At 33.5% G+C, this 27,060-nt stretch overlaps 1 protein-coding gene across 2 annotated transcripts in view; it reads left to right on the top strand.

Annotated features, from left to right (window-relative positions):
- The window catches only part of LOC113511737 (cell adhesion molecule Dscam2-like), a 140,495-nt gene that overhangs the window by 67,937 nt on the left and 45,498 nt on the right, over positions 1-27,060 (top strand). For both annotated transcript variants that reach the window (XM_052896771.1, XM_052896770.1), the window contains exons 3-4: positions 12,526-12,592; positions 15,490-15,566. In XM_052896771.1, coding sequence (XP_052752731.1) covers positions 12,526-12,592; positions 15,490-15,566 — 144 coding nt within the window. The remainder of the gene's footprint in view (positions 1-12,525; positions 12,593-15,489; positions 15,567-27,060) is intronic.

The raw sequence follows: 27,060 nt of genomic DNA, 5'->3' as shown, positions 1-27,060 counted from the left end.
AGCGAAGCTTTGAACGAAATGAACATTTTACACGGCTTATGAGTGAATTTCGTCGATATTACATTGTTGCTAACGTTTTTTTTTTAGTGGCACACAGGACGAGCAAGGTCAATTTAGTTGCAGCCACAAAATGAGCCGGAATTAACCGGATAAAACAAGATTGTGAGTAAAATTGCTGCTCTGAACTCGGCAATCTGAACCGTTGTTAGCGGACGAGGATTGATAAAATCGCGTTTTGTGATAAGGCGACTGACCTATATAAATAAAAGTGCGTTGTGCTGAAATATGCATAAATGCTATTACTTACAGAGTACAGAGTACGAATTCATTGTACGTTCTTAATACATTTTTGTACTTATATTGAAGTATTACAAGTAGATTTATAACTTTGTAAAATAATGACAATATCATTAAGGTGAATCTTATGATATTTCGTAGACACATTACATTTAAAATATTTGAATTTAGAATACAGTATTGTGTATATTGCCGTGTGGTCCCGGCATAGAATAGGCCACCCCTTCCTTTCCCGAGAGTGTCGTAAGAGGCGACTAAGGGAATGCGAGAGATGGGCAACAGCGTCCCTCTTAAAACATCTCCAAAGCCTAACTGCGGTTGCCAATCCACCTGCTAAGTGTAGCAACTACTGGCAGAACCCCCCTAGGGGGAGACCTATGTTCAGCAGTGGACAGTTAAAGGCTGACATGATATGTCCCGAGTCGCACTCAAATTAGAAAAATACGTCATATTAAAAATAAAAAAGTTATTTAGATTACGCCTCTTACGACACCGAGGAAGGAAGGAGCGACTCATTCTATATCGGGACTACATGACTGTTAATTAATTAACAGTATATATTTTTTTTTAATGGATGATAATGGAATGGTAACCCCGCCTGCGCTAACGGTATACGTTGGCGGGGCGCCAGTAGGGGAAGGGTGAGAATGAAAAGCCAGGTCAGTTTTATCATTTTAGCCATTATCTGTCCACTACTGGACATAAGTCATCCCCATAAACTGCCATAAGGAATAGTCCTGACCACCTGCATTCACTGACTCCCTGCAATGCATTTGAGGTCGTCACTCCATCTAGTACAGGGTCGTCCTACACTGCATTACCGTATCATATCGGCCGTTAAATTTTTACCACTAAACATAGGTCTCACCATTTGGGATATTACCAGTAGTTGTAACGCTTGGCAGATGGGTTGACAACCGGAGTTAAGCTTTGGAATTTTTTTTTATACAACTTAGCATGGCAAACAAGTTGACGGCCTACCTGATGGAAAGTGGTAACCGTCGCCTATAGATATGAGCAGTACCATGGACATAACAGAGTATACTGTTTCGCTCATGATACCCCCCATGCGTTGCCATTCCTGAGGACTCGGGTGTTATTCCTCTGTACCCTGTAAATTTACGAGATGTTTTAAGAGAAATGCTGCTGTCTATCTCTCGACCATTTAGTTCTCTTTGTCGCATCTTACAACACCCACGGAAAAGGAAGGGATGGCCCATTCTAAACCGGGACTACACGTGAGCGTTGTGTAATAAATTTAGAAAATTACGGGAATGTCGAGGATTACATTAAAAAAAAAAATATGCCATATCAAACGAAAAAAAATTCAATTTTCGTAAATCCACGTTGCGGTGTAGGCGAGGACCGCATTTGTTTCCTTCTTACATTTCAATTATCCGAGCACAGCCTTATTTTAGTAACGGAATAATTTGAATTGTTTAATTTAGGTATTCTGTTTCGGAAGGAATAATTTGTTTTTATTAATCTAAGAAGTTAATGGAATTTATATTTGACTATATTTCACCCGCGACTTTGTCCGCGTGATCGGAGTATATTTATTGACCGGGACAAAAGTGGCCTATGAAATGAAACGAATTTATTTTGCTAGAACGTACGGGTACATAAGTAATTTTTAGATAAAAGAGGTTTACGATACCTGTATACATCCTGCCCGTCAGTTAGAGTGTTGCCAGTAGTTGCCACGATTGGCAAGTGAATTGGCAACCGCAAGTTAGGCTTGGTGCTGTTTTAACAAAGATGCTGCTTCCCATCCCTCTATTATTAAGTTCTCTTAATCACCTCTTGCAACACTCATGAAAAAGGAAGGGGTTGTCCACCCGCCTGAAAATTGGTAAATAATTGAAATAAAATATATATTACATCAAATCGACAGATGGCATTTTCATTTACAAATAATATAATAAATAAGTAATAAATTATACAACAAGAACCAGCATATTTTACAAACATTAACATAGACAAACACTTTATTACCCTCCATAATATTACATGCAACAGTACACATGCATTTTGTACCAATAGTGACTACATATTGGTTGTGTTCAAAATTAACCTTTTTACATACATTGAAAATTTTTTGTTTTTTATAAAAAAGAAAATTGATAAACAATTAAAATAAAATATATATTAGGTACATCAAGTCAACAGATGACATTTTCATTTACAAATAATATAATAAATAAGTAATAATATATACGAGTACAACAAGAACCAGCATATTTTACAAACATGAACATAGACAAACACTTTATTACCCTCCGTAATATTACATGCAACATAGTACACATGCATTTTGTACCAATAGTGACTACATACACGTTGTATAGTTACATACATTTCAAACTTAGATATTCCCAAGAGCATGGAATTTATTACAAATGTATGGAGTGTATGTGGAACTGTCAATTTGTTCGTATTTTTAAACTATGGCAGCAATACCGTGAGTGCGTTCTAATGTGACAGGGGACAAGAACTCGCGAATATTGAAATTGCATGTATATATATCAGTTTGAGCTATATACGACTATGCCAGTGGGAGACTGTATTAAAGTCATGTTTTTATTATGCAACTTCTAACAACTATCAATAACAATCGTCATTTTAAAGAGACAATAAACATCTGAAAACTAAGAAGTAAATGAAATAAATTATTTTAATTTGTAACATCTAATCGCATTTAAAAAAAAGATGTATCTAGAATTTGCCCCGCAAACAATACAGGATCTTTAATAATGAAAACCTTATATTGGAATAAAAAAGAATTAAACTCAAAAAGACGTATTAAATTTGGTTTACATTTAGCAAAACTATAACTATATTGTACAGAGGGAGACTTTGTACAAAAGTCGATTGCTTGGGTACCTTTGTCCTATTCGTGTTTCAACCGTGAAGCAGCTGTGTTTGCATGGCTGTGTTTCGGTTTGAAGGGTGGGATATGGCGTGAATTTACTGGGTACAGAGGAATAACACCTGAGTCCTCAGGAATGGCAACGCATGGGGGTATCATGGGCAAAACAGTATACTCTGTTATGTCCATGGTACTGCTCATGTCTATACGCGACGGTTACCACTTTCCATCAGGTGGGCCGTCAGCTTGTTTGCCATTATAAGTTGTATAAAAAAAAAGTATAAAAAATTACAGAATTAACTTAAGATCCTGCTCCTATTGTAAATTGTATTTTAAAGTGTATAAAAGCATGTTTACTTTTTATATGGAAGTACGAATAGAGTTTTTATCTATACAATAATTTCAATATATGTACTTACAACCAAAGGACCGTCTAAATATTTTAGGTTAGTGGTCAAAATGTTAGTAATTAGTGAATGTATCGGGCGGACATAAGATACAGTTGGCCCGTTAGCTAATGGAGCCGAAACATCATAACGAGTTCTATTATAAACGATAACGGTTTTCTGTGGTAAACTGTTTCACAGTTTTACCACAGAATATCGAATAGTACTTACTATTTTAGTACTACCACAGATATTATAATACTACTATTATTATTATTATCTCTTTGCATTATAAATTATTAGTATTATAATAGTTTCCATGTTTTTGTAATCAAACCAAAAGTAGTCTATATAATTTTCAAACTCAAATGCTATATATGTATATATATATATATATATATATATATATATATATATATATATATATATATATATATATATATATATATATATATATATATATTTAAACTTGCATGGAAGAGATCGCTCTTAGCAATGAGTTAATTGTTTGTATTTATAATAAGTTTACTATTGTAATCTTATAAAGGAAACAATATAGAGTATCTATTTTTCTTATTATTATTATTATAAAAGTCGTCAAGTACTCACTGTTGAACATAGGCCTCTCCCATAACCCTTCAGACCTAAGATTTTTTTCTTTCAGATTAAATATATTTTCGTGTTTTGGAGTCAAGCTATCTTGCCGGCACGCACGAGACTACTGCACCACCTATCCGCTAAAACGATTTCTTATTGGCTGCTTTAGAATCTCACTATCATGTTATTTCAGCTTCATGCGTAAAAATTAATTGCTCGCGGTTTAAGAATTTTTTAAAGTTACAACTCACGCCCGTATCGTTCAGGTCTGAAAGGGATAAGGAGCGTTTAATGTTATTATATTATAAATTATAAATATAAGCATTTATACATTTTCGACATATTACATTAGAAAAAAGTATCTCCAAAGATAACTAGATCATAAAATGAAACCTATAAATTTCAAGTTAAAGATCTGTATTAGTTTTTGCTATACTGTAATAAATCAGATAAGACATCTTGCCATTACATCTATCTATATTTTTATTTGACATATCCGATAAAACTTTTTCACTCGCTACAGTTTAAGTAATATAAAAACGAACATGTCAATCGTGGCAAAACTAGATACATTAATTTAAAAAAATTAAACGGCTGAAACGATTTTAATAAAATTTATATAGCACCATAGCGATAAGGCCGCCTTTTGTATCATTTCTTATTACAGTTAAATGTATTTACTATTTTATAAATGGTGCAATAAAGTGTAAATAAATAAATATATAGCACCTATTTAAAGTATATCCTTTTGGATGAAAAAATAATTTTCCAACGATCTTACCAAAGTGAGACTTTGTACAAAAGTCGTTTGCTTGGGTACCCTTGGCCCATTCATGTTTCAACCGTAAAGCCAGTTGTATTTGCATGGCTGTCTTTCGGTTTGAACGGTGGGATATGGCGTGAATTTACAGGGTACAGAGGAATAACACCTGAGTTCTCAGGAATGGCAACGCATGGGGGGTATCATGGGCGAAACAATATACTCTATGTATGTATATAAGTCGTTTACATGGGCATATCTGTCCCACACGTATTTCCGGTGGAAAACAGCTGTACTTGTATTGAGTATTGATAGATGGAAATTGATGTCCCATTACTATTCTGTTTCTTCGGTAAAATTTATATTAGATATAATATATATAGTAAGTAAGCAATTAGTACGGGATACCGAAGTCATGAGACATATCGGGTCCGTATTAATGGAAGTGAAACGTTATTAACATACCCCGGCCGTAAAGTGTAACGCTCATTGGGACACTAACTTTTTTTTTTTTTATAACGCCAAGGACAAACAAATATACAGCTCACTTAATGGTAAGTGACTGGGGGGGAAAGGATTGTTAGTAATGCGGATTATTAGTTACATTGCTAACAATATATCCTTACGGGTCGACCTCCCCGTGGTACCCCTGGAAAGCATCGTGCTGAATTCTAAGTATATTTAACACGATGGTCTAACTGGCCTGTCTTTTCATCCTCACCTATCATCCCTCACTAGTGCCCCGCCAGCGTATACCGTTAGCGCAGGCGGGGTTAACATTTCATTATCATTCATAAAAAAAATGGTAAGTGACTACCACCGCCCATGAGCATCTACAGTACCAAAGGTATATCCGGTATGCTGCCAGTCTTTTAAAAAGGAGTATGCTCTTTTTTTGAAGGTTATGATGTCGTATAGGTTTGGAAATACTGCTGCTGGAAGTTAATTCCAAAGAGTGCTTGTAGACGGTGGAAGACTATTACTTTACGAAACAGTATACTTTGTTATGTCCATGGTACTGATCATGTCTATAGGCGACGGTTACCACTTTCCATCAGGTGGGCCGTCAGCTTGTTTGCCATTCTAAATTGTATAAAAAAAAAAGCTTATCCAGATCGTTGGGATGAAACTTAATTTGTGGCGGATTGTATGGCGGCGACAGTATCGAACCGAGTCTCCCCATAATATGAAAGATGCATAAAGAGACTATGTGTCTACGCAGTTTCAATGGATTTCTCTTACTTTTTTCAGTCTATTTGCAGTCATTATCTTATTTACTACTATTTTAGCCATATCATCTTTCACACAGTCTACTAGAGGGAGACTTTGTACAAAAGTCGATTGCTTGGGTACCTCTGTCCCATTCGGATTTCAACCGTGAAGTAGTTGTGTTTCCATGGCTGTATTTCGGTTTGAAGGGTGGGATATGGTGTGAATTTACTGGCTACTGAGGAATAACACCTGCGTCCTCAGGAATGGCAACGCATGGAGGGTATCAGAGGCGAAACAGTATACTCTGTTATGTCCATGGTACTGCTCATATCTATAGGCGACGGTTACCACTTTTCATCAGGTGGGCCGTCAGCTTGTTTGCCATTCTAAGTTGTATAAAAAAAAAATACATTTTAAGTCTTCTTCTGCCCTTATGGGCATCCACATTTATTCTTAATACCTTTCTTGCACATGCAGTCGCCTTTCATCCGTCACCTTTGCTGGCCATAACTTAAAAATGTGAATATGAAAGTGTTCATTTCTTTGTTACATCTCGGGATTTCAACGGTTTAACGAATCGCATAAAATTTGGTGTACACGTACTATATGCGATGTTGAAGAAAATACGTTACATTTTATACTGGTCAGGCGACGAAGTTGCTGGTAAAAGCTAGTATTTATAATATTAGCAAGGATTTTTGTAATAAATTTTAATTAGTTTCCTTATTGTAACATATGCTCTAGTAGCCGGTGACCCTAATCACCATTTGCCGTTAACTGCGCTCGCTTGGTTCATTACATTAACTATATACCTAGCGTCTGTACGCTACAAAGTACAGACCTATATTGCTGACCCTTGTTAATATTACAAATATTAGTTGTATCTACTTCCTTTAGCATTCTATATATTGAGTATGTACAAGATATAGGTACCACAGTATAAAGAACTAACAGTAGTCCAACACTTTTGACATGCCCCAAATTATTACATGCCAATTCGGGGCATATCGCTCTTTTTGGACATGTTCGTTGGAAGATAAGTAAAACATTATCAGAAGGAGACTTTGTACAAAAGCTGTTTGCTTGGGCACCTCCACCAATTCCAAAAACGTCTAAAAAAATCATTAACTAATTATGACTACCGCCTTTTTTTATATTGTGTTCAAATATCCAATGTTATTATAATATTAGGATGTAAAAAAAAAATTATATTTTTCCTTGAAATTTATAATTTTATTTATTTAAGCCGAGAAGACTTTTTAAGTAAACATTTTTACTTGGACGAGAGAACCTGACCCAAAAAGTTTTATGACAACAAAAGGCTTTTGTACAATGACGGAAATGCAGCGCCCTCTATCAATTCTACAGTTAAACCACGAAATATAATTATCACGAGTACCCAAAGGAGCTAAATTGCGGGAGCAAGCTTTTCACCGAATAGACAATGCCTTCCCCGACAATTTCGGCCAAATGGTAACGACGAAATAAATAAACATTCTCAAACAAAATGGCGTTTTTGTCTCATCAGGGCTAGCAGATTTTAAAATGTTCGAAATTCAAAAATCTAAATATTTTAAATTTATTTTATTTTTTAGTACTATCATTGGTATGTACTTTGTTTTAAGCCAGTTACAATTATACGTAGATTATTTACAATAAAATTATAACTAGCCAGTATCTGTATATAAAGAAGATGATTAAGACGTATGTGATATATATATGTATATTATCTAATCGTGATAGATTCAATTTGAAAGAATACAGAACATCGATTCTTTTCTCTTACAGAATATTTTTATACATTTAAAGGCAAATTACATAAAAAAAAAACTATTGTAACAAATTTCGTATAATTTGAAAATTTTATATAGGTATAATTTAAAAGAGCTGAGTTTAAAATTGTGGGAAGCGTTTGTATAAAGTTTACGACCAACAAATTTAATTAAATTTTTGTGTTAACGTTAACGTGTAAAAAAAATATTTAAATTACTTTTTAATCAAAAGCAAGAATTATTTACTTATACTAGCCATTCCTGTGGCTTCGCTCGTGTAAATACTGATTTAATACATAAAGGATCTTTTGTGCTAAATAAGATATAACCTCCCTATGCTCCAAATTTTGGTACCTTCAGTAGTTTTTGCATGTGACATATGTATACATATGTCACATGCTAAAATTTGGAAAAATGGGCGATTTTTCCAAATTTTAGCATTTATAATATTAATAGGATTGAAGGCACTTTTAAGTATTCATATGACATGTATTTTTTATCATTCAATTCGACATCATAATCTTCAAGAAAAGAGTATATCCTTTTTAAAAGGCCGGCAGCACACCTGCAATGCCTCTGGTGTTGTGGGTGATCATGAGCGGCGGTAGTCACTTACCATCAGGTGAGCTGCATACTCGTCACCTTTGTTATAAAACATATCATTCAATTCCGCATGCGGTTTAGAAAATAAATTATTTATTTCGCTCCAAATACTTCCAAAATGTCTCTAAATCGTCAAAAAAGCTGTCGCTGCAGTAAAAACGTGTAACCTATTAATTATAAGTTGGCACCGCGCTTGATAATGTCGAGCCACAATTAATTTATCTGTCGTCTTAAAACACCGAAGTGGCAACCCTAAACCAGCACAATAAATTGCAATTTACGCGGCAGCATCACGTTTAATGAGGCTTCATTCAGTGACTCGCGGCCGCTAAAATTTTACACTGAAATTTCAATTTCGCCCGAAATAACAAGTATTCGAGTTTATACAGTGTACCAAAGACCGAGTTGTCTGAAAGAGGCTTTAAGACTTACAAGTTTGTTGTACAGAGTAAATAATCACCACAGATCAAATATTCCCTACGTTAATTAAGAGTCGGCACTGCGCTTATATTGACGAAATTGAAAAATGAATATATGCAATTATGTAGATTACAATAAAATAAGTAAATATACATACTGTTGTACTGCTATTAATATTAGATGTCCGTTTAAAGTATCTTAAACGAATTAGCTATTTCTTAGTGTAAAATTTTCAAAAATGAACTGATTGCATAGATTTTATACAAACGGTTGTTTTTCGAAGAGATGTGAGTCTAATTTATTGATACCAGAATGTAAAAAGAGTTTAGACTTTCAGATTTATGTTACTATTCTTAATTTATGCTTTCTTATTATCTAGGATAGTCATAAATTTTAAAAAAGTTTCTTAATTTAATTTAAAAAAGATATTAAAAAGAGGACCTTTGTAATCCGTCTAATTTATTTATATTATATTATTATTGCCTTACTGAGCAAAATCGTTTTTATTATATAATGTAACTAGCATTATTATATTTTTTTACTCACAGTTTCTTGTGTCATCAAGTAAAATATTTTATCCACAATGAAAGTTCTTTTGCCAAGGTATAAAAAAAAATTGAGAAAATTCTTGTAAATATTCGCTTAAACGTACTACCGTGGGTAAACGCAAAGCAGAAAAAAATCACGCAAGAAACACCTAATAAACTCCGGATGATAACAGATTTTCCCGTAAATTCCTTTTCCATCGCGTAAAAAAAAAACTAAACAAGGTACCTATGCGGTTTCTTGTCCATTAAGCTAATGACGCGTTGCTTTCGCTCGATCTATCTCAGTGACTCTCAAACTAAGGGCCGCATGATAGATGCAACCTTTAAAATAGTTTATTTATTATAATTGAATACTTACTACTAAGTTACTTACGAACAAATTTGGTCAAAGACAATAATAAATTTACAAATGTAATTTGATATCTTTTTTGTTATGTTGATAAAGATGGTAAAGTTTAATTTAATTAAAGAAACCCATGACAAACTTACTATAATTACCATTGTATAATTGCAATTATAAATTTTCATCAGGATCCCACATTGCTATAATAAACTATAAATCACATTATTGTTTCAGCGAAAAACTGAAGCTGTCTTATAAATCTATCAAACAATTTTATCAGTAAGAGGAAGAAAAAATATGTACTTTACATTTTTTGTTTCTTTTACTGATAACAACATTCTTGATAAATAATGATTAAGTAGTCTTTAACGATTATTTATTGACCACGACTCCATCTGAGTGACCGGACCATCTAGTGTTAAGTGCGCTAAATGTACATATATTTACACTGTGCATTAAAATTTCAATAAATAAATAAAAACGTTCACTAAGTAGGATAAAAAAAATATCTCTGTCCTACCTTATCCCATATAGTATGTGTATGACAAATTTAATAGTAATTGGATAAATGTTATGGCGCAAAGATATAAAAAACAAATTTACAAATTCTCTTTCACATTTATGTTATATACAATAGACTATTAAATTAAATCTTTGCGGGCCATAATGATAGGAAGTTGAGTACAACTGATGTAACGTATAGAAACATTAGACGTTTGATAAAAACGACTTTTTTCTGGTCCATTTGACTGAAAGAGGATTAGCAAGCATGCAATGCAATAGATAAGTATATCTATAATGTACAGTGGAAAGGGTTTGCCATAGCTTGGTTTAAAAACGATGCAGTGTATTTAAGTGCCAATGTATATTATTTTTTTATGCAACTTAGAATGTCAAACAAGTTGACGGCCCACCTGATGGAAAGTGGTAACAGTTGCCTATAAACATGAGCAGTACCATGAACATAACAGAGTATACTGTTTCGCTCATGATATCCCCCATGCGTTGCCATTCCTGAGGACTCAGATGTTATTCCTCTGCCTCCTATAAATACACTGCCATATTCCACCCTTTAAATCGAAACACAACCATGCAAACACAACTGCTTAAATTAGTTGATTTTCAATCCGCACGGTTTCAGTAATTTAGTAGTATTTATTTTACTACAGTCATTTGTGTCAATGGAGATCCTTCTCACTATATTTTTTATACCACTAAAGTGGAAAACAAGGATACGGCCTACCTGATGGTAAGCGGTTAGAGTAGCCTATGAACGCCTGTAAGGGGCATTACGCGCATATAACTGGCTAAGAAGAAGTCTACCCTTTTTAACCCCGTACTTAAATCTGTCGGGGAAACCTCGACAGGCAGTTGACTCCATAATCTGGAGGTCGTATTATTTTTATGCTCAAAAACATGTGCTTTTATTTGTTGTGTTTCAGTTGGAAATGAAGGATACGCACAGTTGTACTACTTCCAAATAGGGTACTTTTTGTCCTATCTCTCATACGGTTAGGATAAAAAGTACCCTATATATTACTATGTAGTAAAATCATAGGATAGTATCTAGTGGTTATTGCTATTTAAATTATAGCTTCATTAGTGTCGTCCTTTTAACGAGAAATAGTGAATGTTTAATTTATCTTACGAATTGTACGAGTAAACTTTAATTACTTTACGTTTATGAGTGTAGTGATCGAGTGTATTTTATAACACAAGTTACTTTGAATGACCGAATTGATTTTAATAAAATCTGCCATACAGATTTTATTCATTTATTTATTACATACAAGAAATTTATAATGTGAGTACATTGGACAGTCCATAAGAGATGAATGTAAATTAAACCATGGAGTACTGTTGGTGCTGTAGATTGTCACTTGATCACACTTGAAGAAATTGTAATAATCTTTATAAATTAGATCAAAGTTATAGTATTTCAAATTAGTAATATATTTATTTAATTAGTGATACTTTCTTACTTATTGATTTTGATATAATTGATTTAACTTACTTATTGATTAGGGTACTTTTTATCCTAGCTGACATGCAGTTAGGATAAGAAGACAGTAAAATAAGTAAGTAAAAGTAGTTAAAATTAAACAGTAAAACCGCAGTATACAGCTAGTTTTCGGACGCTACTTCATTATAGCTTCTAGCTAGAGTGTCGCCCGTTTAACGACGAATCGTAAAGGTTTAATTTATCTTACGCGTTGTAAACTTTAATTACTTTACGTTCGCGGGTATAACGATTGAGTGTATTTCATTGGGTAAGCAATAAAGATATTATAAAGGGCTCTGAATACAATTGGATACTTTATTAGGAAAATAGAATAAATTATGGGATGCTGAATATGAAAACCCATGGCTCAGATGTGAATAAACAGATGAATAGACCTTTGTATTTATTCACATTTTTTATTACTATTATCATTTATTTATTCCTATTAAAACTATTCCTATTATATTTATTATTATCAAAATACTTAATTATAGATCTATTCCATATTTAAAAAATTAAAACTTCACACCTGGCCGTATATACATTTTTAAATTTCGAATGCGCTATTTTTTGATGAAAATATGTTTTGGCGGGATTTCACCCGTCAATTATTTTTCATCTCCATCTTAAAGTTAAGTTTGTAGTAAAATTTTAATTATCGCACGTATTGGTGTTTAAAAAGGAAGATATTAAAATTTTTATGTTTTTTGTTTCAGTTACTGCCGTTACATTTGTATTGGGGTACCGGGATGGCCATAGACAAATATTCAAGCAGGACAAAAGGTTAGTAAATAGTATATTACAATTATATATCTATCTTTAAGCCAAATTTCTTGTAGAGTAGGCAGAGAGAACTGAGTACCAAAGGCCTCTAATCTTAGATATTTAATTTTTAAATTTCACAATCTAATTTATAGTCCTCATTAAAATGGTCTAGGTATTCGTACATAGTACGTTATGTTTGTGATATATAAGCTTGTATTCGCGTATATATGCAGTATTTTTTTAATGAGTTAAGATGGAATGGTAACCCCGCTTGCGCTATCGGTATACGCTGGCGGGGTACGAGTAAAGGGTGACAAGTGAGGATGGAGGCAGGTCAGTTAGCCCATAATGACCAATTGAACAAGAATTAACCACTATGGTTTCCAAGGAGATCCGCGTGGATGCTAGCAATGGGGCTGTTAAATCTCATTACTAACAATCCCTTTCTCCCCTATATGCAGTGGTTGGCATTTCCATTATGCCATTCTAAACGAGGTAATCGCAAATTATACGTGCAAAAACGATGAATTGGGAAATTCCTGCTTTTAGAAACCATTTTAAAATGTAATGTTATTTTCAAATTTGGTGCATAAAAGGACATTTTGAATTAGTACATACATTTTTTTTATTTTTATTCATACAAACAAAACTGCGAATCACAGCTAGTTCATTATAAAATTGTCATCGCAAATTGCTAGAATGATTGGAAGAATGCTAGGAAATGAAGGTAAAGTCGGACAGTCAAATAAAAAAGCGCTTATCAACCGTTTCCGAGATCTCTTTTTATTGCCTTTAAAGTTTTATGTACGTGCCGTATAATGCTGGGGGCACAACCGGAGAAAAAATAAAATTCCTTTTATTTTTAAATCTGATTTTCGTTTTATAATTAAAATTTTATCCTGTGGAATTCCCGGATGTAATTTTTCTTTTTAAAATGGTTACAAGTTAACGGAATATGTGCTATATGTTTTTAAACAGATAAATATATTTAGTTAAATAAAATGAACACATTATTAATCACTGTAATAAAGAAATAATTAAAAACATGAAATGGGTAAAAAAAGGTAAATATTTAGTTAACTATTTCTATGACAGCCAGGCGACTGAGGGTAGTTTTTTCCTTCCCTTGAAAAAACTTCACATACAGTCGTTCTTCTTATATTATTATATTTTGCTGAGGTTTATTTTCTTGAGTTTTCTTATTCTTGATTTATATTTATGTAGAACAAATTTCTAATAGCACAGCAACTGATTACAGTGAATATCACTTATTTTATTATACTGTCCGTGATCTGGTTTAATGCGTATAAATTGATGTATCACAAGAGGCACGAGTACGAATAAAATACTAGACCTATCGTATCATGTATGATATTCTTATTCATCATTCATTATATATATATATATATATATATATATATATATATATATATATATATATATATATATATATATATATATATATATATATGTATAAAGTTATGTGCAAAAGTACGCGTTTGTGTGAAAGTTAGCGGTGTTAATAAAATTGCAACTGTGCAAATTTACTCCATCTTAACCTACGTACGAAGCTTTGAAATACAATGTAACATTACTCATCGTGTCAATGACCTCTCACGTTTCTGCTCTCGTAGCACCTCAGACTTACACGTTTTATGAGTGAAACCGACAATGTAACAACATTGTGAAGTGTCAAAACGTTATACAGTTGCGTTATTAAATCCCTGGCATTTTGTTTATTGCCTCTACCCTCTATCTGTATAGAGTGCGAATTAAATATATTTGAAAACAACAAGGTTGTTGATTATTTTTGCGGCTACTTTCAAAAGGAGGAGATTCACGATCCATAGATAGATAGATAGATACTCTTTATTGTTTCCTCCAAAAAGATTGCAATAGTAACTACTTATTATAAATACAAACAATTGGGGGGAAAGGGACTGTTAGCAATGGAGTTTGACAGCCCCATTGCTAGCAATATGCCTTATTGTATTGTATTGTATTGTAAAAATCTTTATTGTACATAAGTCAGATTAAATACTAGTAAATGATTTAGTATACAATGGCGGACTTATCCCATAAAGGGATCTCTTACAGTCAACCTTTGAGAAGCTGAAAGAAAACTTTATTAGGTCGACCTTATTAGGTCGACCTCCACGTGCTTCCCCCTGGAAACCATCGTGAACAATTCTTGTTGAATTCGTCACGATGGGCTAACTGACGTACTTCATACTCACCTATCATCTTTCACTGGTACCCCGCCGGTGTATACCGATAGCGCGGGTGGGGTTACCATTCCATTATCTATTAAAAAAATACAAACAATTACCGTAAATAGCGACCTTATCGCTAAAAGCGATCTTTTCCAAGCAACCTTTAGATGTAGATGAGTAATTATAAACAGTTTGATCGGAGGCACGATGAAATTCTATTATTTCTAAAATATAGAGACGTGATACATAATAATAATGTAAATATATATCCCTACTAATACATCTATGTTTTTTATAGTTATATATATTCGATTGGCAGTGTAGAGCTCGGCATAGAATGGAACGCCCCTTCCTTTCCCGTGGGTGTCGTAAAAGGCGACTAAGGGAGGGCGAGGGATGGGTAGCAGCGTCCCTCCTGAAACATCTCCAAAGCCTAACTGTGGTTGCCAATTCGCTTGCCGAGCGTGGTAACTATTGGCAAAAGTCCCTAAAGTGAGGTTTATGTTCAGCAGTGGACAGTTAACGTCTGATATAATTATATATACATAAAAAAACAGGATTTATAAATTCTTCCTTTCCGCCATATATATTTATTATTTTGATATACATTCCCATCTCATAAAAATATGGTTATTTAAGCATAATATCACTTGATATCCTCTTTATCGCTTAAAACCTTTAAACTTAATGCCTCTGTTTCAGCTCCGATGAGAACGCCGCGTCATCTTTCCTCTCCCTCGGGATTAGTGCAGACACACCGCGGAATAAGAGGAATTATGGTAAGTAATACAGACACTTTATTGTACCTATTTAAATATATAGATTGTCGTGAGCCGTTGAGACATAAAATAGGTAGAAATGACATCTCTATAAAGCCTATAATAATAATAATAAAATTGTTATCAGAATATAGTCATATTGTAGTTACAATATCTGGACATATATTGCCCTAATAACAGATATTTAAACTATCGGTTATCTACACTTATATTATAAAGAAGAAAGATTTGTATTTTTGTGTGTACATATGTTTGTAGTGAATAAACTCAAAAATTACTTTGCCGATTTTAAAAATTCTTTCACCATTAGAATGCTACATTCACCCTGAGTAACATAGGCTATATTTATTGCTATAAAAGATTAGGCATCCTTACTAAAACTTTAGTAACGTAATTCAACGTGTAAAAAAATGCTATAAAATATCTTTCGTCGCGTGCGCTGCGGAAACTATTGGTGATAGAACAAAAAATTAGTTCTACAATATTGAAGAAAATATCAATAACTACAAAAAACTTTGGGATACTATATATCCAACTATTATCGTTATGTCACAATAATAACTTTTTAAAATGTTGTAAAAATGTCCACTCGTGCGAAGCCGGGACGGGCCGCTAGTCCAATATATAGTATTGAAAAGAACTTGTTCGTATTGAATATAGTTATCTAACTGGTATGAACGATATCGCAATGGATGGTTATCAATGTCCAGAAAAACTCAATATATATCAGATAAGATATCAGATATCACTCATCTCTAATATATACAAAGTCTACGGTAACTACTTATCATCGGGTGGGTCGTATGCTTATTTGCCATCTGTGGTATAAAGAAAAAAATATTTAAGAAAAAAATATTTTAGAAATTTTGTCTGTCTCTCTGTCCCAGCGTCACGCAAAAATTACTGCACGAAATTTTATGCGATTTCCACAGCTATATTTCTGAAGGTCTAACTTAACAATTGGTATACGTAACCTTACTTAATAAATTTGTGACAACAACAAAAGGGAACAACATTGCTGTATTAATAAAGTTTAGTGTCCCTTCTACCTGATTTATTCAGTCTATGGTCTCATCTGTGACCGCAGTGTGGTAATATTTCATCATAAATTGTACATAGCTCTATGGAAACCTTCAGTTTGTATGATTTCATTGAATTAACAATCTCCATCGTGTTGGGGCAGATGTTGTGCGTCATAAGGTTTAAGATTCGATTATCGGTCGAGTGAATTTAGTGAATTAAACAACTGAACTTAAAATAAGAATAAATAAATATTGCTAATCAATGAAAGCGACTTTGAACGTTGTATGTCGTTGTATGGGCCATTAACTGCCCACTGCTGAATATAGCTTCCCCCAAAATGTTTACTTAGCACAATTTGTAATGTGGTCCCTGCATAGAATGGACCACCCCTTTCTTTCCCACGGGTATCGTAAGCGGCGATTAAAGGAACTTAAAGTACGAAGAATGGGCAGCAGCGTCCTTTTAAAACATCTCCAAAAGCCAAACTGCGGTTGCCAACCCGCCTGCCAAGCATGGTAACTACTAGCAAATTCCCCATTATGGGCCAGGACTATGTTTATCAATGGACAATTAATGGATAATATAAATGAATAAATGACAAAATCCATATCAGAAACTGGCCCAGAATTTACGATGGAATCGCGTAACGTAGCCAGAAATCAAAATCATAACCCTCTTTTTTTTCTTCGCCGTAGTCGGGTACAAATATTATCAATTTGGAACTTTTTTCTTATGGAAAATAACAATTACACATCTTTTAATGCGGTATTACGTTTACTGGCTTAACTTACGTGTAATTCGGTTGAGAAAGCTCCACTAGTTTCGGGAGCATTCAGAACCTTTAATCTTGAGCGGCCATGACATGAGCGCGAAACTAGTCAAACGTTCTTAACCAAATTACACATAAGTTTACGAAACTTTTAACAATAAAATTACGTACCTAATCATCTAGTTAGTAAAAGATAACTAAATACATACACAATTCATTCAATGATGTATAGGAGAAAAATCACTTAAATGTCATACAACATTTAATACTTAATACAACATTATTTTGTCTTACTGGTAGCATTAGATGAGAATTTGTTACATGAAGTTGTTTCAGCTAAAACACGACTCGCTTCGGCTTTTAAAGTTTTAGTCTAGATTCTAGACTCGATGTTTTGTGGTACGGAACATTGAAAAATACACATCCTTGCATGTAAATGTATAGAAGTAATATTTATTAATTTACTTATTTAGGGATAGGGAAGCATTAGTTTCTCTCGATTAAAAAGACACAGTATCCAAGGACTGGTAGAAAGATTTACAGGCAGAGACTGAGAGCTGGTTAATGGATTGGCCTCATCATTTATTAACAAAATTTAAACCTGACATCCAAACAGCAGATTGGATTATTGTTCTATAAGGAACAGATTGCCAATTAGCAGACTAGAAAAAGAAAAAAATATAAAAATACTTATTTAGCGTGTAACAGGGATATAATATATTCATCAAGACAAAAACAATTGGAAAAAAGTAAATAACCACAAAGTGGACATTTTTTATATATTTCCTTTTTTATAATTTAAAATTTACAATAACGTCTGCCCCTCCTTTTTTATGTCCTGTTTCACTATCTCCATATCTTCTTTACGAAATATACTGGTAAGACTACTGTTTGGTTTTTTAAATTTTTTTCATCAACCCTCACAAATGATAATAATCTACATACTTTTCTAACTCAAATGTACTTAGTATGTCAAATTTTATAAATATTAGTTGAACTATTAAAGCGACAAGAAATAGTAATAAAAAAATCAACAAATAAATACACTTATACATACATAATATTACCACAGTTTAAAGACGAGTCCTATAGATGGCGGTATTAGTAAGTCTATTAAAATTTCCCATATTAAAGCATAAGTACAAGAATAAGTTATCAAGCAAAACTGTGTAATAACACTAGTTGATTAGAAATATTTTATTAAATTCCGCTACTACTAGTAACATATGTGTGCTATATACCAACACTTGAGGATTTTTGCGCGATTGGTATACGTCAACGGGGCACCAATGATGGTACGTGAGCACGAAAGCAGGTTAGTTCCTCGTGATGAAATTCACAAGAATTAACCTCGATGGTTTTTTTTTTATACAACTTAAAATGGCAAACAAGCTGACGGTCCACCTGATGGAAAGTGGTAATCGTCGCCTATAGACATAAGCAGTAGCTATGGACATAACAGAGTATACAGTTTCGCCCATGATACCCCCCCCCCCCATTTATTGCCATTCCTGATGACTCAGGTGTTATTCCTCCGTACCCAGTAAATTCACGCCATATCCCACCCTTCAAATCGAAACACAGCCATGCAAACACAACTGCTTCACGGTTGAAACACGAATCGGACAGAGGTACCCAAACAATCGACTTTTGTACAAACTCTCCCTCTGGTAAGAGGTGTTGTGTTTTTATATAATGTATAAATGTTATATAATAAATGTGTTTAATAAATAAATAAATATAATTCAATAATCCGTTAATGAAATTAAATAATGTATGTATAGTTAATTTTGTCCGCCATTGTACGAAACTTATTCATTCGGAACAACAGTTGAGAAATTGTAGAAGTAGATTGTCCGGAAATTCGTTCCGGAATGCGGATCGTACTGGGATTTACATTCCGATGTCTTTTAACAAGTTAATTAATAGTCCGCCCTTTGTTTTACTTAATTGATGTATCGACTTAATAGTTGAAGTTCTAATAAACAACAATTATGGATCGGAAAACTTTTTTTTGTTTCTTGAGACGCATTGGAGAAGTTAGATAAATTCAGTGCGAGAAATTGTAACAAAGCAAATGAATAACGAAAGAATAAAATAATTTATATTCAACTAAAGTCTTTTTTAATTTTTAAATAGTTATTTCTTATGCTTCTAGCTTATAATTGAGGGATGGGCAGCGTCCATCTTAAAACATCATCAAAACCAAGTGCCAATCGGTTGTTAATCCGGCTGCCAAGCGTGGCAACTACTCACAAAACACCCCAATAGGGGTAGGTTAACGGATGTTATAATAATATAATACACCATATGGTCCCGGCATAGAATAAGCCACCCCTTCCTTTCCCGTGGGTATGAGGCGACTAAGGAAGGGCGAGGGATGGGTAGCAGCTAACTGCGCTTACTAACCCGCCTGCCAAGCGTGATAATTATTGGCAACTCCTCCAGGAAGGAAGGGGTGCCCTATTCTATTCAATCTACAATACAGTCTAGCAATTCTAAATCTTAGTAAATCCTTTGAATTTATCAAATTCACATTTGAACCATATCAAAATAGTAATGTTACACTATGTAGGCATCTAGTAAAACTTTTTGTTATTCCCACGGGATCGGAAGGAAATAGGATTCGCGCGGGTAATGCCCTACATAGTTTTCTTTCAGTAATTACAGGGATTTCAGTATGTAGCAACGAAAATAAGTTGGTAACAAACCAACAAGATAATTATGAGTTATTATATTGATAACTTTTGCTTGGCGACGGTGGCTTGACGAAAATAAGGAAAATCCATACTAATATCAAAGTTGTAATGTGAAAGTGAGTTTGTTTGTTACCTGTTGGCGCCGTAATGGTATTCGGGATGGGAAAGGATGTAGGCTGCTTTTTATCCCATTACATCCATAATGTTTCACAATAGAAAATTGTATATATTACTGTTATTTTTTATTATATCAGCCGTTAACTGCCCACTGCTGGGCATAGGCCTCTCCCAAAGGTGTAGCCAATAGTTGTCATGCTTGACAGGCGAGTTGGCAATCACAGACTTTGGTGATGTTTTAAGAGAGACGCTGCTCTCCGTACCTCTTTCATCAAATTTCCTTAGTCATCTCTTACAATGCTCACAGGACAAAATGTGGTGGTCCATTCTATGCCGGGACCATATAGTACTTGTATATATATTATATTTTTTAATAATTAAGATTGTATTCTATAAAAAAGTGGCTTTAATTTTAGCAAAAGATTTTGATAAAATTTTTAAGGAACTTATCTGTAAGTATATTCTTTCAGATAAAAGAGTATTATCCAAGTAACTTTACAACTGACGGAGTTATGAAGTAATAGACATAAAAAAAAATACAACCGAATTGAGAATCTCCCTCCTCTCCTCTCCATCATCCTCTCCTCATCTCCATCTCCCTGAAGTCAATTAAAAATTAAATACTCATGTATATAAAATTTAAGTTACAAGTAAATGTGATATTGTACAAAAGTAGTTTGCGTGGGTATCCCTGTCCCATTCGTAGCTCTGTCGTGTAGCAGCTATACTTGCATGGCTGTGTTTCGATATGAAGGGTGGAAAATGGGTTTGAAGATAAAGAATACGGAGATAAAACATTATAGTTTTGAGGGGCACATGGACATTACACTATTCTCTAATGGTGTTGTTCAAGTCTACCGTTGCCACTTTCCATGGAGTGGGCCATCAACCTGGTGCCCTACTATGAAATGAAATTCCGCATTTTCGGGCTCAATTCCGTGTTTTTGTTCGTACCGAAATCGGTCCAGTAAATGGAACTCAACATTTCTTTCGTCAAAAATCCAACCATAATAGTTTAAAGGAACGATATTTTAACATTTTTTATATTTTTAAACAGTCTATATTATGTAATTTTAACATCAAATTTGTATTTCATTTAGCCCCTCTGTTTTCTATTGTAAGTATTATAAAATACCTAAATATTAGGAGCGTTCATTCCATAACATTGGCAAGCTGTCTATTTTAAAAAATAACTTTCTTTTTCTACTGAATTAGCTTTTTAATCATATAAGTTATTGAATATTAATTACTAGGCATGTTGACAAGTCGAGACATACGTTTAATACTAATACTTTGATGCCTTCTGAAATTGAAGTCATTAAAGGTTTTATTAAAAAAAAATATATATTTTTTATATTTCGCAACATGCGAAATGCTATTAAATATAAAAAATGATATTCCAAGAATGACTGTGTGATTAAAAAAAAATTCAAAGCCGATTTCTGTAACGATTTGCAATCAATAAATTGCCAAGTGTGTAATATAAATAAATATTCCAAATGCTTTTTTCTCAGAAAATGGAAAATTCAATTTATAGATTAACAAAAATACTGTTGCACGAATAACGTTTATTTTTGTATTGAAATAATTATTATGGATAGTGATTATTAGAAATGGCTAATATCAGTACCACTCCGATATCTGTATATTAGATTCCTTTGGAAAAAACCAGTCGACAATCTCCATTTGTTTTAATGGGGTGCTTCATTTCAATATTATATGTTGGACGATAAATAAATATAATTACGAAAGAGATTTATCGAGCAAGAATGAATGGAGATGTCGGTAGGGGCCGCCCTAGACGGACGTATGTTGACCAAATAGGCGACGTGCTGAAGAAGGGCCAAATTAAAAGTACCCGTAACCGGCGAGCGTGTATGAAAGGATTGATAAATGTGGAAGAAGCGAAAGAGGTTTGTTTGAATCGAAGCATTTGGCGTTCCATTGTTTCTGCCTACCTAATGGGAGACAGGCGTGACAGATATGTATGTATGTATGTATGTTGGACAACTGGTACATAACATATCTTTTATTGGACCAATATATAGATATTGCTATATATTATCCATCTCCAGTGATTATTCTGAAATATTATATATTATATGTATTTAATACAAGTACTGAGGTTTATATTGCACCAATATAAAGACGGAGTTAGACTAAAGAATTCAACAACTTACAGCACAAGAACTAAACATAGATTCAAATAGGTTTACACTAAGTGTAAACCTACCTGAATCTATGTTTACAATTTACATTTTTGTACGTGAACGCTTTGCTCAAATGTATTCACGTACAAAATTGTACGCGGATACATTTGAGCAAAGTGTACTTACTACATGTATCTGTAACTGCATTTCATTACATTTGAATGGTTGACGATTTAGACGTTCATTTATAAAAACAAATTATGAGTTTATAAATTAAGGATAGTAATATACGAATTTACTAATTATTCGACTAAGCAATTCATTCGAATTATTCGAGTGAATCCGAAAATTATTGGACTACTAGCCGAGTCGATCGCTAGAATGACGAGACCATTTTTTAATGGTTATTAATAGTATTGTCATTATTAGTTTTTATTTTTATTAGTTTTATATTTGGTAAAAAGCAGTGATTTTTTTTTTAATAATTCGAATTTTAATAGCCGAATTTTGAAATTGAATAGTCGAATTATAAATTTAGTAATTACTAATTATTCGAATAAGGAATTTAATCGAATTCGCGTACCGATAATTAAGAATTACGATTACGTTATCACGTTTCTACGTTCAAGTTAAATAAATAAATAATCCTATTAGTATTAATGCAATAGTTTCTAAGGAGGAATGAAAAGATTTTTGTTATTCTTTAACACAAAAACTACTGAACGGATTTGAATGAAACTTGGTACATGGATAGGTTACATCACGCGGGAAAAGCTGTGGGATAAATAAATAAAATAATAATAATAAGTAAGCTAGTAATAAATAAAAATAATCGAAGAAGAAGGAAAAAGGAATCCCTAATGTTACATGCGTCCATAGGCTGTCCATACACTGACCTTTTATCATCAAACGGGCTGTATGCTTGTTTGCCACCTTTGTGGTATGTATGTATGTAAAAAATTTGTATTACCACAAAATATACTTACATTTTGTTTGCTTGGTCTGAACACTGTTAAGTAAAATTTATTTTTAAACCAATACGTGTTTCTACAAAAGTCTTGTCTCAATATTCCCTCGGAACCTAACAAGTATTGAATTGTCTGTCACTTACAGACGGAAAGTTATAAAACTAACTGTGTAAAAGTTACATTGCGGATAGGAAAGTTCTATTGTGTTACCTTACGTACTGTGTTCCAACTTTCTGTAGTTTAGAACACTCTGTATAGAGATGAAAGGACATTGTGACCTAGGTCACTGCCCACACCCAAAAACTTTAAATGTCGTGAGTTTATTAACAATGTAAAAACATTTTCTTAATAGAATAAAATGTTCTAAAGTGGCGATTCCGTAAAGGCAAACGCAATGTAGGACGATCTTCCATTAGATGGAGAGACGACCTCAAATGCATTGCAGGGAGTTAGTGAATGCAGGCGGTTCAGGGCCGTTCCTTATGGCAGTTTATGTGAGAGGCCTATGTCCAGCAGTGGACAGATAGTGGCTGATATGATGATGATGGCAGAAACATTTGCTGATTTGAATTTCCATTAACTTTTTCGTGAGCACATTCCTGTTTAGAAGGTCGGCAGCGCACCTGCATTTTTTTCTCATAGGCGACGGTAGTTGCTTACCACCAACTGAGCCACATATTCGTTTCCTCTCTGTTTTATATAAATATATATAAAAAAAAAAAACAGATAGACGAACTCTGAAAATATTATACAATTTTAAGATAATCATGTTTTCCGTTTTATATAACCATTCTTCTCCGTCCTATCTTCGTGAACGACTTGATTTTCTAGTTCCTCATGACATATCGCCTCGCTCGTTTCCACTTTGGGTACTGCTGGAAGAGAACTCCTTTAGAGTTAAGCTCGCCTTTGTATATTTACTTACCTCTGTTATATTTTTATATATAATTAATGTGTACAATAAAGTATTAAATGATAATAATAATCATGTAAAAATTCAGACGAATTAAAACCTTTTTCTTTTGCAACCATCTTAAAAATACCATTCATTATAATTGTCTGATTTTATTCACTATTATTTATATCATCATGTTCGAGTTTTCTTGTCTGCAAACGCTAGTACAATCTTCAATTAACTTTGTACATATAAAACTCTCCTTTGGGACGTAGTTCTCACTTAAATTGGAGGGAAGGTTGGAGAGGGGATGTGTTAAACCACCATGCGGGCTCGATACAGAACAATGTGTGATTTACGCTATTTTCAAACTGGAAAATACGCTTACAAGCGATTTATTTACGTTTATAAGCTGAGTGTATTATGTAATGATAAAAATTTGAAGATAACTAGATATTGTTTTGTACCAAGTAAATTTTCTTGTACAAATAACAGAAATTTGAATATTTAAATTTAGAATACATTATCGGAAGGCTGTTGAACAATGGCTTATGTCCTTATCTTTTTCTTGTACCACGACAGTAGCAAAGTATATAAGTATTTTTTTATACTACTTAGAATAGCAAACAAACTGACGGCCCACCTGATGGAAAGTGGTAACCGTCGCCTATAAACATGAGCAGTAGCATGGACATAACAGAGTATACTGTTTCGCCCATGATACCCCCCATGCGTTGCCATTCCTGAGGACTCAGGTGTTATTCCTCTGTACCTAGTAAATTCACGCCATATTCCACCCTTCTAATCGAAACACAGCCATGCAAACTCAACTGCTTCACGGTAGAAACACAAATGGATCAGAGGTACCCAAGAAATCGACTTTTGTACAAAGTCTCCCTCTGGTAATAGTCACTGGAGCCTATAGACGCCTGTAATACTTGGGATGTCACGTGCTCATTGCTGAATTTGAAGAAACCTTATTGTATCCTTTTTGAAGAACCCCATACTGTAGTCGTGAAACCGTTCATAAGTTACAGTGACCATTTACCATCAGACGGGCTATACGCTCGTTTGCCACCTTGGTGATATAATAAAAATCTATTAATTTAATTAAGACTCCTCATATTAATTTTCTTAAATATCGTAGTATGTATATGTTGCAGTCAAGACTCTTAACCAGTCAAAAGTACTATTGACTAGCGAAATCAGTCAAAAGTACTTTTGACCGTATGCTTTAACTAATAAAACTTTTGACTAAAATAACAGTTAAAAGTTTTTTTTATACAACTTAGAATGGCAAACAAGCTGACGGCCCACCTGATGGAAAGTGGTAACCGTCGCCTATAGACATGAGCAGTACCATGGACATAACAGAGTATACTGTTTCGCCCATGATACCCCCCATGCGTTGCCATTCCTGAGGACTCAGGTGTTATTCCTCTGTAACCTGTACCTAACCTTACCGCAAATTTGCAGTCAAAACCACTTTTGACCAACTTGTTCACTCAAAAATACTTTTGACTGGTTAAGAGTTTTGACTGTAACATATATAAGTAAATAGTTAAAATTTTACTGTGCTAATAAGATTAATATTAATGTATTAATGCATACAAACGTTCGTAATTAACAAACGTATAATGCCAAGTTGCACATTATTTGTACAATATCATGAATATACTAATTACTGAGACTTGCTTTCCTTATTACAAATATAGCGCAGTTATAAACACATTGTTAGCGTTATGGTGTCGTTAAGGTGTAATTGGATGCTGAGATAGTAATATTCAAGCTAGTTTACACAGTTAGTCGATCCCAGGTGGCTGGAGGTTTTGCGAGCGGCAAGCCGACTTAACTGGGATTAACCGGTTTAATAGAGAGGGATTTAAAACGAACTGAAAATATCCGAGAATTTTTAATAAGACGTTCCCTGGAAGGTGCGCTTCTTCTAAATGGAATGATGAATGAATGATGAATGGAAATTTTGGGAAACTCCACTTTTGTTGTGTTGCCTAAAACTGCTTTCGAATTTAAGTGAAAATTAAAAATGATCACGCGTATCGTATAAAAGTGTGTTGAACATATCCCAATTTAAAGTCGGTTAAAGATAAAAATAATAGACTAAACATTTTTTCTCTACGAGCGCGCTCGCGACTAAAAACTATTAGTATTGCCCGCGACTTTGTCCGCGTGACCTGAAAAAGAGTAGTCAATGTTTTACTTCATCTTAAACTGTATATTAATTCTGACCAATGGTTGGTCTATTAAGGGAACAAGACGTGACAAACAAACAGCGAAACTAATTTTTATATTTATATTATTAGTAAAGATACGCTGTGCGATATATCATGGTTCTAGTGTCAACTGATATTGGTTTTGAGTTGGACAGTTTTTGACATTTTGATTTTTTTCAAATTTTGATAATCGATTCCTTCTTACAGTCAAATGTTTTGGAGAATCCATAAGTTGCTATTTTGTAATTTTACTCTACTTTAGGTATTTATAATCTGGATTATGATGTAACCTTAGATTATATAGATAGTCTCTATAGAAATGCTTCCAGAAAAATGGGTCAACTTGTTCATACAATTTTGCGTGATAAATAGTTATGAGTGATTCCTTTATCTATTCTTTATACTTCTATATTTATTTTGTGTTATAAATTCTGTATCTTTTTAAGGCGCGAATACTCATTTCATTTATTGAAGTTATCGTTAAGATACATTTTATGCGTAAATATATAGAATACTGATAAACAAAAACGAGTCAATTAATTTGACAATTAGCTGACAAAAAGTTGACCCGTTTTTGAGATTCGATGCTCTATCTATATAATTTAACGTTGTAAAATACAGAATAATAAATAAAATCATAGA

The sequence above is a fragment of the Galleria mellonella genome, unplaced genomic scaffold, assembly GCF_026898425.1.
Source record: "Galleria mellonella isolate WM207_F2 unplaced genomic scaffold, CSIRO_AGI_GalMel_v1 utg332, whole genome shotgun sequence".
Classification (NCBI taxonomy): Eukaryota; Metazoa; Arthropoda; class Insecta; order Lepidoptera; family Pyralidae; genus Galleria; species Galleria mellonella.
Note: the sequence above shows the minus strand (reverse complement) of the source record. Positions and strands in the feature narration are given on the sequence as shown.